Source organism: Solanum stenotomum, chromosome 3 (genome assembly GCF_019186545.1).
Source record: "Solanum stenotomum isolate F172 chromosome 3, ASM1918654v1, whole genome shotgun sequence".
Taxonomy (NCBI): Eukaryota; Viridiplantae; Streptophyta; class Magnoliopsida; order Solanales; family Solanaceae; genus Solanum; species Solanum stenotomum.
This window is the reverse complement of record NC_064284.1, coordinates 43,186,273-43,201,210: the sequence shown is the minus strand read 5'-3', so window position 1 is coordinate 43,201,210 and position 14,938 is coordinate 43,186,273. Positions and strand designations below refer to the sequence as shown.

General features: G+C 37.0%; 1 protein-coding gene across 1 annotated transcript; it reads right to left on the bottom strand.

The window, feature by feature from the left end:
• Positions 1-3,547: 3,547 nt before the first annotated feature.
• On the bottom strand, positions 3,548-4,245 carry LOC125858960 (uncharacterized). The gene is made up of 2 exons (XM_049538717.1): positions 4,034-4,245; positions 3,548-3,935 (listed from the first exon to the last, which is right to left on the bottom strand). Exons 1-2 carry the CDS (start codon positions 4,243-4,245, stop codon positions 3,548-3,550), a joined length of 600 nt encoding a protein of 199 aa, XP_049394674.1.
• Positions 4,246-14,938: the final 10,693 nt, after the last annotated feature.

Sequence of the window (14,938 nt, the reverse complement as noted above, 5' to 3'; positions counted from 1 at the left end):
AATTAAGTTCAAACTAGTCGTAGCTAAAGACATTAACAATTAAAAACATTATAAATAAAAAGGGGGTGACACAAAAGTATCAATTAACAAATGGGGGTTTTGTCACAAGTGTAATAAAAACAACAAAATATAAGGAAAATCAAGTATGGGGAGAAGTTCTTGGGGTCTGACCGCAATACAAGTTGAGATAAATCGTTGGGTACATGCTTTCGATAGGAAATTTGCAAGATAATAGTGACTAGGCTAAACTTTAGATGGAAATAAGTTCCCTTTCGAGCAACTTACCCCGTTTCAAATGCGTTCATCTCGAACACCCATTTGCCGCATGAAGGCCAACCTACACCTTACCCCACTCACTCTCTCGAGCTGAGTGTTAGGATATGGGACTAGGGCTCACCCTTTCAGGCTGAACCTTATGTCGACCCACCCTTAGGCCATCAGTCTAGCAGTTTTGGTTTCGCGACCTCCCTCTCGGGTAAGCCGAAAATACGTGGGTGGTTTTGTATTTGCAACTACAAACCCATTAAATTAAACCACAATCACTAGGTGAAATCACCATTAAAATACGTCTATCCTATCAGCAAGCAAGACCCAACAACAATATAACACATACTTGCTAAATCACACCCCAAGAATGGGAGTTTTTAGCCACACATCAAGAAATAATAAAATACACCTAAAATGTTACTAAAATCAAATGGGTATAAGAAATTAAACCTTGATTTAAGCAAAGGAAGAAGAAAGGAGAAGACCCACTTTCAACTTGGGAAGATGAAATCCTTCTTTCTTCAAGTCTCCCAAAAACTCTCTCCAAACTTGAGAGAAAATATCCCAAAATGTACTATTCTATTGTGAAAATTAAAATAAATGTTCGACTCTCTAAAAATTAATAACAAGTTTAGTATTTATAGACTTCAGAAAATAGTGCTGGCAGATCTTTCGGTGTAGTTCGTCGTCGTCTTGCACTAGCCTTCAGCATGGTTGTGCTCTGTGTCATTGGGCGAGATAGTACTGCTTCGAGGAATTATTCGGCGAAACGCCGACTGCTCCTTTCGTCGCCTTTTTGATCTTGCTCCTTCAGGGCTTCGCGTACTGGAACAAAGGGCAGAGTGCGTCCCTTCGGTGAATCGCCAAGTGTGCTTGGCGATGCTTAGGCTTCAGCTTCTTTGTTCTTTTCAGCCCTTTTATTCCTTTTTTCGCCTAAGTGTTCATGCTTCCACTAAAACTTCAAATACCTGAAACTTAAGAGTTTTCATCAGATATTGAGACAAAATAAGCATTTGGGGGGCACTATTCCTATCAAAATAAATCCCTAAATGAGTCCAATTTGTGGACTCATCAACACCCCCAATTTAAACTTTTGCTTGTCCTCAAGCAAACTCAAGTTCAATCGTTCAACAAGGTGTCTCAAATAGTGCTACACAAGACTAAATCATGAATGCACACAACCAGACTTAAATTTACTTATGCAAGGATCAATTGTGTACTCAAAAATTCAAGTTATGACACACCATTACCAAAGATTCTCATGCTCGCAATACTTACTACTTGTGCAATCAAGCTCAACAGAAAGTATCTAAGTGCCCTCACATAAAGAATGATTCCATATTCACACGCAAAGGTTAATCAATTCAAGATCAGGAATCAGATGCAACGCTCACACTAAAAAAGAGGAATACAATGCATGTTTTTACCCATAGGTTTGCCCTTATTTTCCAATCGACTTCCGATTCGGCCTACTCAAGATCAAAAAGGTCTTTCTAAGACTTGTAATAGGGATGAGTGCAAAGATATGGTCATTTAGGCTTGGTGACTTTTCATCCTCGTGAGATGTGGTGTTCTCAAGGCATGCCTTTCTTTTTCTTTATAAATTCTTTTTCTAGTGCTTCTAAGTCATCTTTTTATTCACCTCCATGGATTGCTTGGAAACCTGATTTCTTTGGTACTTTATTCCACAAATATGTTTTTTTTGGGTTTCCATTGTTCTGCAACACCAGGGGTTAAGGGGGACTTTCCTTGCACTTCTTGACTTCTCCTTTTCCTTTTTACCACACCCCCAACTTAGGCTTTTGGCCTAAGTTGGCTATTCGCTAAACCACAAATCAAGAGGATTATAGGTAGTGGATCAAGTAAAGTCTAGGGTTCATCAAGGTTCTTTCAAAGAAAGGTAAGGCTCAAAGGGTGTTCAAAAGAGTTTCACACGCTCACGGGTAGGCCACAAAAGAGGTATATGTCAAATTTGGCTCACATTCTTTAAAGTTGCCTAAGATCATTTCAAGAGCACACCTTTCTAAATCAATCAAACTAACAAGGCAAATTCTAGGTTTATTCATGCAAGGTTCATGGCAAGCTAATCACAAAAGGCATCGACAATTAAGTCTAACAAGACCACACACTTTCGCTAGTGTACAACAGTCATTACAAGAGAATCAATTCGATAAATGGCTAATCACAACGAGATGCAAAGAGTTTAGATATTGTCTAGGCAGCTTCATTTGGTCTCGTTGTAGCCATACATTCATGTTCGTTGGATTGAGAGCACTATTCAAGTCATCGGTATTGATCGAAACCGAGACTAATATTTTTACAAAAGAACAACCACATTCAACACATGAGAGGTGGCAGAAATGTGCGAAAAATTCCAAAAAATTCGGAAGGGTCAAAATCATTTTGCAATAAAAAAAAGTGGAGCCACAAGCTCAAACATCCACAGAAAAGCAGTGTAGCAACAATTTTAAACAGAACAACCCAAATATATATACAAAGCACGAACACAAATAGCACACAAAAGGTGGGCCTCACCCCACCACAAATAAAAGCAGTTGTCCTAAAATGCGAATAAAAGTACCCAACACTAAAAATAAGTAAGACAAATAGAGAGGTAAAGAAGTGATCCTGGTTATGCGGTTGTTCCATTTGTCAGGGTGGCATGGTTCTTCTGCGACTTTTCTGTGTAGACCTTCCACCATTTTAGCATTAAAAAGACGGTGAGGTGGGGATGTTAAGTGAGTCGTTGAGTAATTCAGCAAGCTCTCCACAACATCGCTAAACCATCCAACACGCCTATTTTTAAACCATTTTCTCGAATGCTTCAGCCACCTTGTTTCAGCTTTACTCAAGTGCCATCCAATTTCTGCGTACTCGGCGATATCAGTCTGAATTGCCGAATCAGTTGGTGTGTCGCCGAGCATTTACTTGTTTCACCAAGTTTTATAGAATCTTCAGTCATTGGGAAGGTCCAAACAACGATTTTCATCGTGATCATCAACATGGCTGGTGATTCGCAAATAATCCTCCAAATCTCATCGAGTTTTACAGAGTTCAGTGTTGACGAGGTCTTGAGTCAAATGGTGGATAAGGTCGGATTCGCCAACCCCTTTGGCGACTTGCCGACATGATCTATTGTTTGCCATCCTTCACTTTTTCAAACACCTCGCGTACTTTCACCTGCACAAACAACATACCATTCTATTACCAGGAAATAAGTACTGATAATAATAAAAATAAAGCAATTAAAGGGAATTTGGGTTGCCTCCCAAACAATTCATTAGTTAACGTCGAGGCACGACTCAGCAGCGCCTTCAGACGCCTTCCAGATATACCACTTCGACAAATGAAATCTCTTGACAATCCCCAGATACAATTTCAGACGTTGACCGTTCACTGTAAATGGAGGTCCTTCCTGATCTTCAACTTCTATGGCACCATTGATGAACACTCGTATTACTCTAAACGGTCCAGACCATTTGGATTTGAACTTTCCGAGGAAAAGTCTAAGTCGCGAGTTGTATAGCAAAACCCAATCTCCTACCTTGAAGTCCCGCTTGAGTATCCGAGCATCATGCCATTTCTTCATCTTCTCTTTATAGATGACTGAACTTTCATATGATCTGAGTCTAAATTCATCCAGTTCGTTTAGCTGCTCTACTCTCTCCCTTGAAGTTTTTGACAATAACAAATTAAAGCTTTCAATGCCCACAGTGCCTTGTGTTCTAACTCGACGGGCAAATGACAAGCCTTACTATAAACCAACTGATATGGAGACATACCGATAGGTGTTTTATAAGCAGTCTGATATGCCCATAGTGCATCATCGAGTTTCCTAGACCAGTCAATTCTATTGACATTTACTGTCTTTGCCAAGATTTTTTTGATTTCCCGATTCGACACTTCGACTTGGCCACTTGTTTGGGGATGATATGGGGTTGCCACTTTGTGTTTCACCCCATATTTACTCAGTGCCATTGAGAACCACTTCTTGCAAAAGTGGGATCCTCTATCGCTAATGATTGCTCTCGGAGTGCCAAATCTTGCGAAGATGTAGCGTTTAAGAAATTGGACAACGTTTTTTCCTTCGTTGTTTGGAAGTGCGATGGCTTCCACCCATTTGGAAACATAATCTACAGCCAGTAAGATATATTTATTTCCAAACGAGCTCACAAATGGGCCCAAGAAATCGATCCCTCATACATCGAATAGCTCGACCTCTAAAATAGGAGTGAGAGGTAATTCGTGTCTTCTAGACACTTCGCCTTGTTGCTGACATTTAGAGCATTTCTTTGCAAACTCATGTGCATCCTTGTAAAGTGACGGCCAGTAGTATCCACTCGACCCCCCACCCCCTACCGTTTGTTTTTAAAAAATATTTTCAACTTCAAATTTTTATTTTTTCACCCCTATCCTCGACCCCCCTCCCCCCCCAAAAAAAAAACTTAAGTTTGTTTTTAAAAAATATTTTCAATTTCAAAAATTATTTTCTACTCTGCTAGAAATAAAAGATATTTCTCAAAAACATGTTTCATTCACAAATTAAACACTAAAAATATAATCTTTTCCGGAAAATATTTTCTACTCACCAACCAAACATGAGAAATAAGTAAAAAATCTACTTGTTTTCCAAGAAAACATTTTCCTTCTTACCAAACACACCCTAAGTGGAAAACGTTCTAATACCAATTGTTGAAAAACATATGCACAACGTAAGCATTAGAAATCATACGACTTATGATTAATAAAATAACACTTATGTTTATGCTAGAACATATACGAGTATGCTACAATACATAAATTGCTGAAATTTAATTTAAGAATTACTACTTATAGTGTTAATAGTTATCTTAAAGTAAATTTGCCTCTAGTTTTGCAGTCCTAAAGTGATCTTGTGTGAAATTGAAGGAACTTCGGGTTTTTGAAATTGGTTTTACGGTTGACCAGTACGGGTCGTAGGTCCAAACCATATAAGTCATCCAGGAGTTATTCTTAAGGATATTTTGGTGTTTTCTTATCCATTTAATACATATACTATGTCGTTTTGACTCTAATTCTAAGACCTATAACTATCTTCCACTCTTGATTCTACCCAAACCCTTTCATTCTGTCAAATCCCCAATTCTCATCCAAGTTCATCCTCTTCAAACTCTTTCAAGCTTCAGAAAAGAAATCTAGGGTTCAAGCTTCAAGTTTCATTTTTGCTCCATTGCTTTTGGGCTTTGTTTATCAAGGTATATGTGATTTCACTATTGGATTTCATTCATCCAATGGGTCCCAAAGGATTTCTAAGTTTCCAATTCATTTTCACCTAAATTGCTTAGGGTTTCATGTGATCTCCATGGGTCTTAATTGATGCTGATTTAATTGTTTAATTTCAATCTTTCTATGCTTGTTTTGATTAAACTACATGATTTCCAATTGATTTTTATAAGTCTCATGCATTATTCATGATTTTGACTATAAATTTATGAAGAAAACCATGAAGTTATGAATATGTATTATGAAAGTGATGTATCTTCTTGTGAGAAAGATGTTTGTGATCTAAGGTTGTTTTTGAGATAAACATCATCAAATTGTGAAATGTTTTCTCACATACTTAGAGAATCATGATTGGTGAATGGATTTCCCACATATGCATGAATCATGGTTTAAAGGAGCTACTATTATAAGATTTTATGATTTGGATTGGTATTATGATTATTGTCTTTCCCAATGTTATGTTTTGATGACTGACTTTACCTATTATGTTGGGATTTAACTTAGCATCGAGAGAACTTTGAGGTAGAGGAATAAATAGGATAGGCTCTAGTAGTAACCTCTATTTTCAAACTACATGTCTCCGTAGGATTGTCTCAAATGACCTAGCTAGTGGATCCACAAATAGCATATGAATGAATAATACAGAGTTCTACCTTGGCAAGTAGACTATCCCTTGTCGGTGTGAGAGTTACATCGGATTTCATGTTGCAGCTCGCATGGTCTTTTGTCGGTTAAAACTATTATCCCCCAAAATGAACTAAGTTACTTCAAAGGTTTTATAAATCTTTTATTATGATATTAAGATGCATTGACCATGTTCATGACTTATGATTCTTCTTTCAATGTTTTACTATGTTTTAGCTTGGTTATCCATATCATGTTTCCCCTTATTCTCCTTACAATTATGTCTTGTGTTTTTATGCATATCACTCATACTTAGTACATTTCATGCACTAATGCATACTTGTTATCACATTGTCTCATAATGTAGCGTTCGAAGCTTCTTTTCCTCCGTGGCTAGTTAATTTGATCGGTGAAGACTTGGTGAGTCCTCATATTCTGAGGACTGTGTTATCCTTACTATGCTTTCTTATGTTTTTAGTTTTCAGACGTTGTACATGGTGTATAGGTTACGTCCCAACCACTCCTTCGATGTATTAGATTAGCTTGTCAAGACTATGTTTAGACTTCCACATTTATGTCAAACTTTTTTATTACATGAGACTTCCTTCTTTAATTCTCATATTTTTTTATTATATTGTGTTATATGTATGTCAAGTGGCTTGTGTAGGTCCCCTTGGTGTCTTATATGCCGTGTCACATCCAGATATACTTTGGGTCGTGAAATACTTGGTATTTAGAGCACAATGTTTTAGAAAAAAGTTCTGAGATGTTTGAGAAGCCGTGTGGAGCAGAGTCTTGTTCATGAGTGTGATTAATGTCACATTTATGAATAAGAGGCAACAAAATGTTTAGGAAAGTCCACTTCTTTCACTATTCTGAAGTCGTGCAATAGAGTTCATCTCTATAAAAGGTCCTTCTCCTAACTCTTATCCGATGCTTTTCATGATACAACTCCCTGAAGAGTTTATGTGAGAAGGAATGCGGGTGAGAATGTGAGGTCCAAGGTTCCTCAAGTTTCGGATGATCCTTTAATTGAGCAAGTGACTCATCCTGAGTTTTGAGCTAATTTTCAAGTGTTGGCTTAAGCTATGACGGTCCAAGCGAATAAAGAAGACATTGCTCCCATAAACCCAAATATGGGTACGACAACAACAAGAATAAGGGACTTCAATAGGATGAATCCTCTGGAGTTTCACGGGTCAAAAGTGAATAAGGATCCTCAAAAGTTCATTGATGAGGTCTATAAGATAGTGGGAATTATGGGAGTGTCATGGTGGAAAAGGCGGAATTAGTCGCTTACCAACTCAAAAGTGTTGCTCAATTTTTTTTAACCATTGGAAGGAAGAGAAGGCTATTGATGTTGGTCCTCTTGATTGGGACAAATTTAAAATGGCTTTTCTTGACCATTTTTTTCCTCTTGATATGAGAGAAGCAAAAAGGCTTGAGTTCATTAATCTCCTTCAAGGGAATATGAGTGTGAAGGAGTATGCTTTGAAGTTTAATCAATTGGCTAAGTATGCTCTGATAATAGTTGCCGACTCTAGGGCAACGATGAGTAAGTTTGTGTCGAGTGTTTCCGATTTGGTTATCAAAGAATGTCAAACCGTCATGTTGATTAAGGTGATGGATATCTCTCATTTGATGACATGTTCTAACAAATCGAAGAGGAAAGAAAAAGGAGAGGTCTAGGGAGTCTAAGAAGGCAAGGATCAGTGATGGTGAATTTTCTCATTCAAGGTCTTGTGGACATAGGCGTTCTCTATTTTGAGTAAAGGTTTTTCGGTCAAGGTTCTTCTAATACTCCGACCTCTAAGTTCCAAAAATATAGGGTGTCTAAGACTAAGCCTCAGAGAAGTGGTAGAAATTGATCTTCTACTTCCGATTGCCAAAGGTGTGGTAATAGTAACTTTTAAAATGTTTATCCAATATGAATGATTGCTTTGGTTGTGGAAAGAGCAGTCACAAAGTTAAGCATGAAAGTCAAGAGGGGGGGGGGGGGGAATTAAAAAAATCCTTAGTCGACTATTTGTATAGGATAGTTGACTCACCTACAAATTATTAATATAGTAAAAAGAAAGAATAAAAATACTTAAAGTAAATTACTTAGAGAATTTATATTCGTTCGAATCACTAGTATTGTGCCTAATCTAGTCCCCTTGGTTTCAAGGATTTCTTAAGAGCTTAGAAAAGGATGGGATTACAAAAACTGTGAAGATTTTAATCCTTAGAAAAATTATGATCTTTTGACATAACCTCTACCTATATAACTAAAGCTATCACTCCTTTCTCTTTTCTTTACGATTCAATGCAGAGAGTACAAAGCGTTTTATGAAAGTTGAAAGAAAGATAGTTCCACTGTTCAAGTAAAGTGGACACTCTTCTTCTAATTCTAAGGTTGGTTTAAATAGCTTTTGCTCTTTTTCTCTTTTAAGGAAAACCCATGGGTATTTCATACAATCAAGGATTTGTAGGGATTCCTTGATTGAGTCTGATTTGGGGGAATATTAATATCATGTACGTATTATATATTTTCATGATATTATTCCTCCCTTTTCATATTCCTTGACATGTAAAGCCTTGTCCGTCAGTGTGCCTTGATTACCGAGGATCTTCCCATCAGACTGATTTTGGAGTATCCCTTCACTTCATGAGTTTTTTCTTCCCTTTCTTGGTTTCTTGATATGCTAGTCTTTATCCGTCAAACGTGTCTTTATTGCACAAACTTGTCTATCAATTTTATTCTTCATGTTAATTGGATCATCGGTGATATTGGTCTGATTTCAGGGGCTTAAATTTGATATATATTTATTTCTTTCTTCTTTATTTGATTGTACTGCATTCAGAAATAGTGTAATTGTTATTGATCAAAATTCATAAGTATTCAAGAAGATAGAAATATCATCCTTTTTGATAATGACAATTAATCCAACAAAAATGTATATGACAATGAGAGACATAATGAAGTATAACGAGACTTCCCTGAAGCTCCCCTGTTTGGTTGCAAAGATCCCCTGTTTGTATGCCGCATATCCCTGTTATTTTTGTGGGACAGAAATCTCCCCCTTTGGCATAATAAAAAACACGCATATATACAACATAGACATGCTGTAACACATAGGATTTGAGAAGACAGAAAAATTTTCAGTTTTAAGAAATCTGGTGCCATCCACGGCCCGTGGAACGACCCACAGACTGTAGGTCAGGTCGTTGATTGGCCAGTCAGTTTCTCCAAAAATGTCAAGTTCCAGTACTCTTTCAGCGGTTCACCAGGATGGTTCGTCGTCCAATGCATGAGCCATAAATAGGTTTCGTAGGTGAGTCCCAGACTTAGTGAGATTTTGAGGTTGAAAGTTGAGGACCACGGTTGGGACCCATGACTCGTTGATTGGGCCACGGCCGTGGGTGGGTCCCATCATTGGAGATCCTGATTTTTGATTCTTTGACACTAAATGACGGATGAACAGGAACCACAGACCGTAGGTTGTCACCGTCGATGGTGTTGACAATTATTTTTCTAATGGCTTTTGGGTCTTTTCCTAATTATTCTAGCCTAATAATATGTCGTTTGCCCTTCACCTAAAGACCTATATTAGTGTTTTAACCCCCAAATTTCCCCAATTGAAATCATTCTCTTAAATTTACAAATGAAGAACAAGTCTTCCTCTTAAAATACTTCTCTTTCTAGAAAGCTTGAAGAAGAAGGGATCAATTTAGGGTTTCGAGCCAAGTCTCCAATTCCACCATTGAAGTCAAGATATTGGCATTGAGGTATGATAGTTTTAATCCATGGAGGCCTTTTCTCCATGGAGTTCCCAAATATTCCAATTTATGAAGATAGAATTCCCCAATTGAGTTAAAGTTTTCTTCCATGTCATGGGTTCCTTTAATTATGGATTTATTTGATTGTTTTATGATCTATCAAGAATGAATTGACATAATCACACGTTTTTATGATGAATTTCCATGAACCCATGTTTACCCATGTTTTCAAGATTATGAGGATTTAAAGTGGGCTTTGAACTATGAAAGGTGAATTATGGAATTATGCATGTTCTTATGAAGTTGATGTAAATTTTTTAAGGATGCTTTGAGAGTGAAATATTAATGATGTTATTAATGTTGTATTGTTGAAAGGATTTCTTATATACACATGAAATTCTGATTGTGAAAGGTTTTTCTCACATAATAAGGGTTCTTAGGGTTGAAAGGTCTTCTTACCTAAAATGAACCAATGTTAAGAAGCTATTCTAATGTTGAGGCAAGAGACGATTATCCATGTCACATGATGTAAGAACAAAAGGTGATTGCCCATGTTCCTTTAAAGGATAAAATGAATATGATGAAGAACTATTCTGTGGAAGTTAAGCTTGAAACCGAGTGGACAAGTGGCGATTACCCGTGTCCCATAAACTATGTGCCAACATAGGATTGTCTAGATATACATTAGTTAGTGGATCCACATAAGCTAGAAGTTCATGGTTCTTACTTTGGCAAGGAGGACAACCTCTTTTCGGTGTGGGGAAGACATTGGATTCCATGATAATAACTGTCATGGTCATATATGTCAGTTAAGGATACTTCCCACAAGTAAGCTATGATGAACTAAGGTTACTTCAAGAAAGTATCTCATACATGTTTAAGATGATGACTATGTGCATTGACCATGTTTTATGACTCATGTTTTCTAACTCTTTTATCTCATGTTTTAGCTTGTTCATTGCATCTCATGAAAGTTTTTCTTTTAAGTATGTTCTCCAATGTTTTATGCATGACTATCATACTTAGTACATATTTTGTACTAATTCATACTCTTGTCTACATTTCCCCAAATGTAGGGTCCGATAGTCAGGGTTCCAGTTTCGTGGAGATTTTGAGCTTTGGTGAGTCCTCATGTTTTGAGGGACATACATTTATAGTATTCAGTCTTTCCTTACTTCCAGTTTTGAAACATGATGTACGGGCTACGCCCAGATTCATTCTTATGCACTAGATGTCTTTGAGACGATGTTTAGATTTCCGCTATGCTCTATAAGACTTTGATATATTGAACTGTCTTTTGGATCTCTTTATTCTATTCTTGTATGATGAAAGTTAAGTGGCTTGTATGGGGCCTCTCGGGGTCTTATACTCCATTTACACCTAGGGGCTACCTTGGGTCGTGACACATGTTGTCACAACCCAAATTACACCTTAGATGTGACATGAAATATATAAGACCCCGAGAGGTCCTACAAAGCCACTTAGCATACATCATACAAGATAATATAAACAAAAGAGTTTAAAAGGTAGCATATCATACAAAAGAGTATGACAAAAGCGGAAGTCTAAACATAAGTCTCAAAGCCATCTATTACGTCATAACGAAAGTGATTGAGACGTAAACCATACATCACATACAAAGTCAGGAAATGGAAATGACATGAAAGCAATAAAAGACTCTTAGCCCTCAGATCATAAGGACTCACCAATCGTCAAAAAGCCTAAAAGAATCAACTAGCCATGAGTATGGGGAATAAGAGCGTCAGACCCTACACTAGTGAAACAATGTAGGCATAAGTACACATTAATACATGGAATGTACTAAGTATGAGATAATATGCATAAACATAGGCATTATAACATAAGTAACTTAAAATGAGCTAGTAGGAATGATCAAAATGAGACATTTAAAAGCTTTAAAGAAGAGATGACATGAAAATTATGAAAACATGGTCAAGTATATTAACATAAAGGACATAAGAAAAGATTTGGAAAAACATAATTATTTTGTGGGATATTAGCTTTAACCGATAATAAGACCATGAGAGCTATATCATGAAATTTGGTATAACACTCATACTGAAAGAAGGGGAAACTACTTACCATGGTAAAATCCATACATATCATGATTTTCTAAAGTGAATCCACTAGCTAGGTCATTTATGACAATCCTATGGGGTTACATAGTTTGGGACTAGAGGTTGCTACTAGAGACTACCCTATTTGAGCTACCACCTCAAAGCCCTCTCGGTGCTAAGTCTAAATCTCAACGGAATGGATAAAATTCAAATATCATTTTAACATAGGAAAGACAATGATCAATACCAATCCACATATTTCAAGATTAAAACATAGAATAACTCTTTAAACATAATTCAACATAGAAGAGAAAACCTTTCACTAATGTGAATTCATTTGTGAGAAATACCTTTCACAATCATGATCATCATAGTAAGTGAGAAATCCTTTCACAATAACATCCATATTTCCTTTCAAAGTATCATTAACATTTATAATAACTTTATGAAAACATGCATATCTTCATAATTTTATGATTCATAGTTCATAGGTTCATCATAGAATCATGGTTGAAAAGCATAATTTAGGCATGGGTAAATGCAATTTCAACTAATATCATAGATTAAAATAAAATAATGCATTAAAGACTCAATTAAATCATAATTGAATGAAACCCACATTCATTGAATTGAAACCCTAATTTGATCAATTGAAAATTGAACGGGGAAATTGAAATACTTAGGAACCCCCTATGGAGGAAAGTACTCCATGGGTGAATACACACACCATGATCCTTTAAGCCCTAGAAAATGAAGAATTTAGAGACTTGAATGGAACCCTAACATTTCTTTTTCTTCCTTAGACTTGAGAGAATTGAGAGGATGAATTGGGTCAAGTTTAGGAAATTTAGGAGAATGAGTTGAAATGGGTAAGTTTGAGGCTTAAAACGTTTATATAGGGTTTAGGGTAGTAGGTAAAATGACTTAGTTTTAGGTCATATAATTTAGGAAAGGATCCAAAATCCCTTTAAAAATAATTGTCGAGCCTCACCTACAGTCCGTAAGTCCTTTTACGGACTGTACTGTTCAACCGTAGATAGGTTCAGAAACTATTATTTTGGAACAAATTTTGATGCAACTCATGTATGACTCGTAGTTCTTCATATGATCCGTACATGCCAACCATAAAAACCAACTTTACCCCTTAAAATTTTGCTAAGTCTGGGATTCACCTATAAGACCAACCCACGACTCGTATAATGGTTGACGGACCATAACGGTGACCCGTAAAAAGGGTATTGGGACTTGGTTTTAGAAAATTATTTTTTCCACTTCCTACGATTGCTATCTACGACCCATAGATCTCCGACGGTCCATAAATGGTACCTGTAAACCGAACTTCAGTTCAAAAATTTATTTTCCTCATTTTTCCAAGTTTCGAGGTGTTACAATATCTCCCCCTTGAGATGAGGGTGACAAAGGTACTTGAATTTATCAACTTTCGTTAATAAAATGTGAGTGCGATGGAGTATACCTTGAAGTTCATGAAATTGTCTAGATATACTCCTTCTATGGTTGCCAATCCTAGGGCAAGGATGAGTAGGTTTTTTTTGGGAGTGTCTGAGATGGTGGTTAAAGAATGTCGTACCGCCATGCTCATTAATGATATGGAAATTTCTTGTCTCATTGTTCATGCTCAACAAATAAAAGAGGAGAAACTTAAGAAAAGATCTAGGGAGGCAAAGAAGGCAAGGACCGGTGATGGTGACTTTTCATGTTTGAGGTCCAATGGACATGGTCGTTAGAAGTTTCGACAAAGTTTTTTCGGTCAAGGCTCCATCAATGCTCTGGATCCTAAATTCAACAAAGATAGGGTGTCTAACCCTAAGCCTCAAGGAGAAAATGGTTGTAGATCTTCATTGTTTACTTGTGCTAGATATGGAAGAAAGCATGAGTGTAAATGCCTAGTCGATTCCATGTTTTGGTTGTGGCAAGACGGATCTTAAGATATGGGATTTTCCCTCAGTTGCAAAGAATGAATGAGATAATCATCGATGGGCTGAACCAAACCCTTTGTCAGTTCCTAGTGGGAGTCAGTAGCAAAACATATTTTATGCGCTTCAAACTCGTCATGAGCAAGAGGGTTCTCCCGATGTGGTTGCCGGTATGTTGAAAATATTTAATCTTGATGTTTCTGATTTGCTTGATCCTGGTGCTACCTTGTGTTTTGTGATGCCATATGTGGCTAAGAGGTTTAATGTTCTTCTAGATGTGTTGATAGACTCTTTTTCTGTGTGTACTCCTATTGGTGAATCTATTATGGTTAAGAGAGTCTATATAAGTTGTCCCATCTCCTTTGTAATACCCCGGGAATTCTATGACTTAAGTTATAGCTTCACCTTATGAATAATGACTTAAAAATAGTTAAAATGATGTTTCTAAACCTTAAGTAATGTAATTGACTTGGTTTGGAAGAGTAAAAGTCTAAACGTCAAGAAACGACCACGACGTCCGGAAACTAGAGAAGAATGTGTTCTGGTGTGTCCTTAGGTTTTGGGCAGGTTTGAGAGTGTCGTATGATGGTATATGTAACATCCGACAATTTAAAATGAATATGAAGAAGCTTGAAATTGGAAGTAGTCATTTTTGGAAAAAAATTCAGAATCTGGAAATTCGGCCAAGTGTGGAAATCAGTGAGTTTTTGGCCAACTTTGAGCAGTCATAACTCCTAGCTTAGGATGATCCAGGAGTAGTTCCAGTTATGTTTGGAAATACCTTGGAACGATCTTTCCAACGCCACCGAGTTTGCTCGATTCCGAGTTCGTATGAGCGAGTTATGCCCTTTGAAAGTTGGGCAGTTGGCAGGGAGTCCGTCCGGAAATTTAAGGGCATTTTGGTCTTTTCACAAATCATTTCTTTTGAGGTTATATTGTTGTGTTAGGCTGATTGTGGATCATTTTTGTTCCATTTTAAAAGAGTAAGAGTTAGGGTTCTTGAGTGAAGAAGAG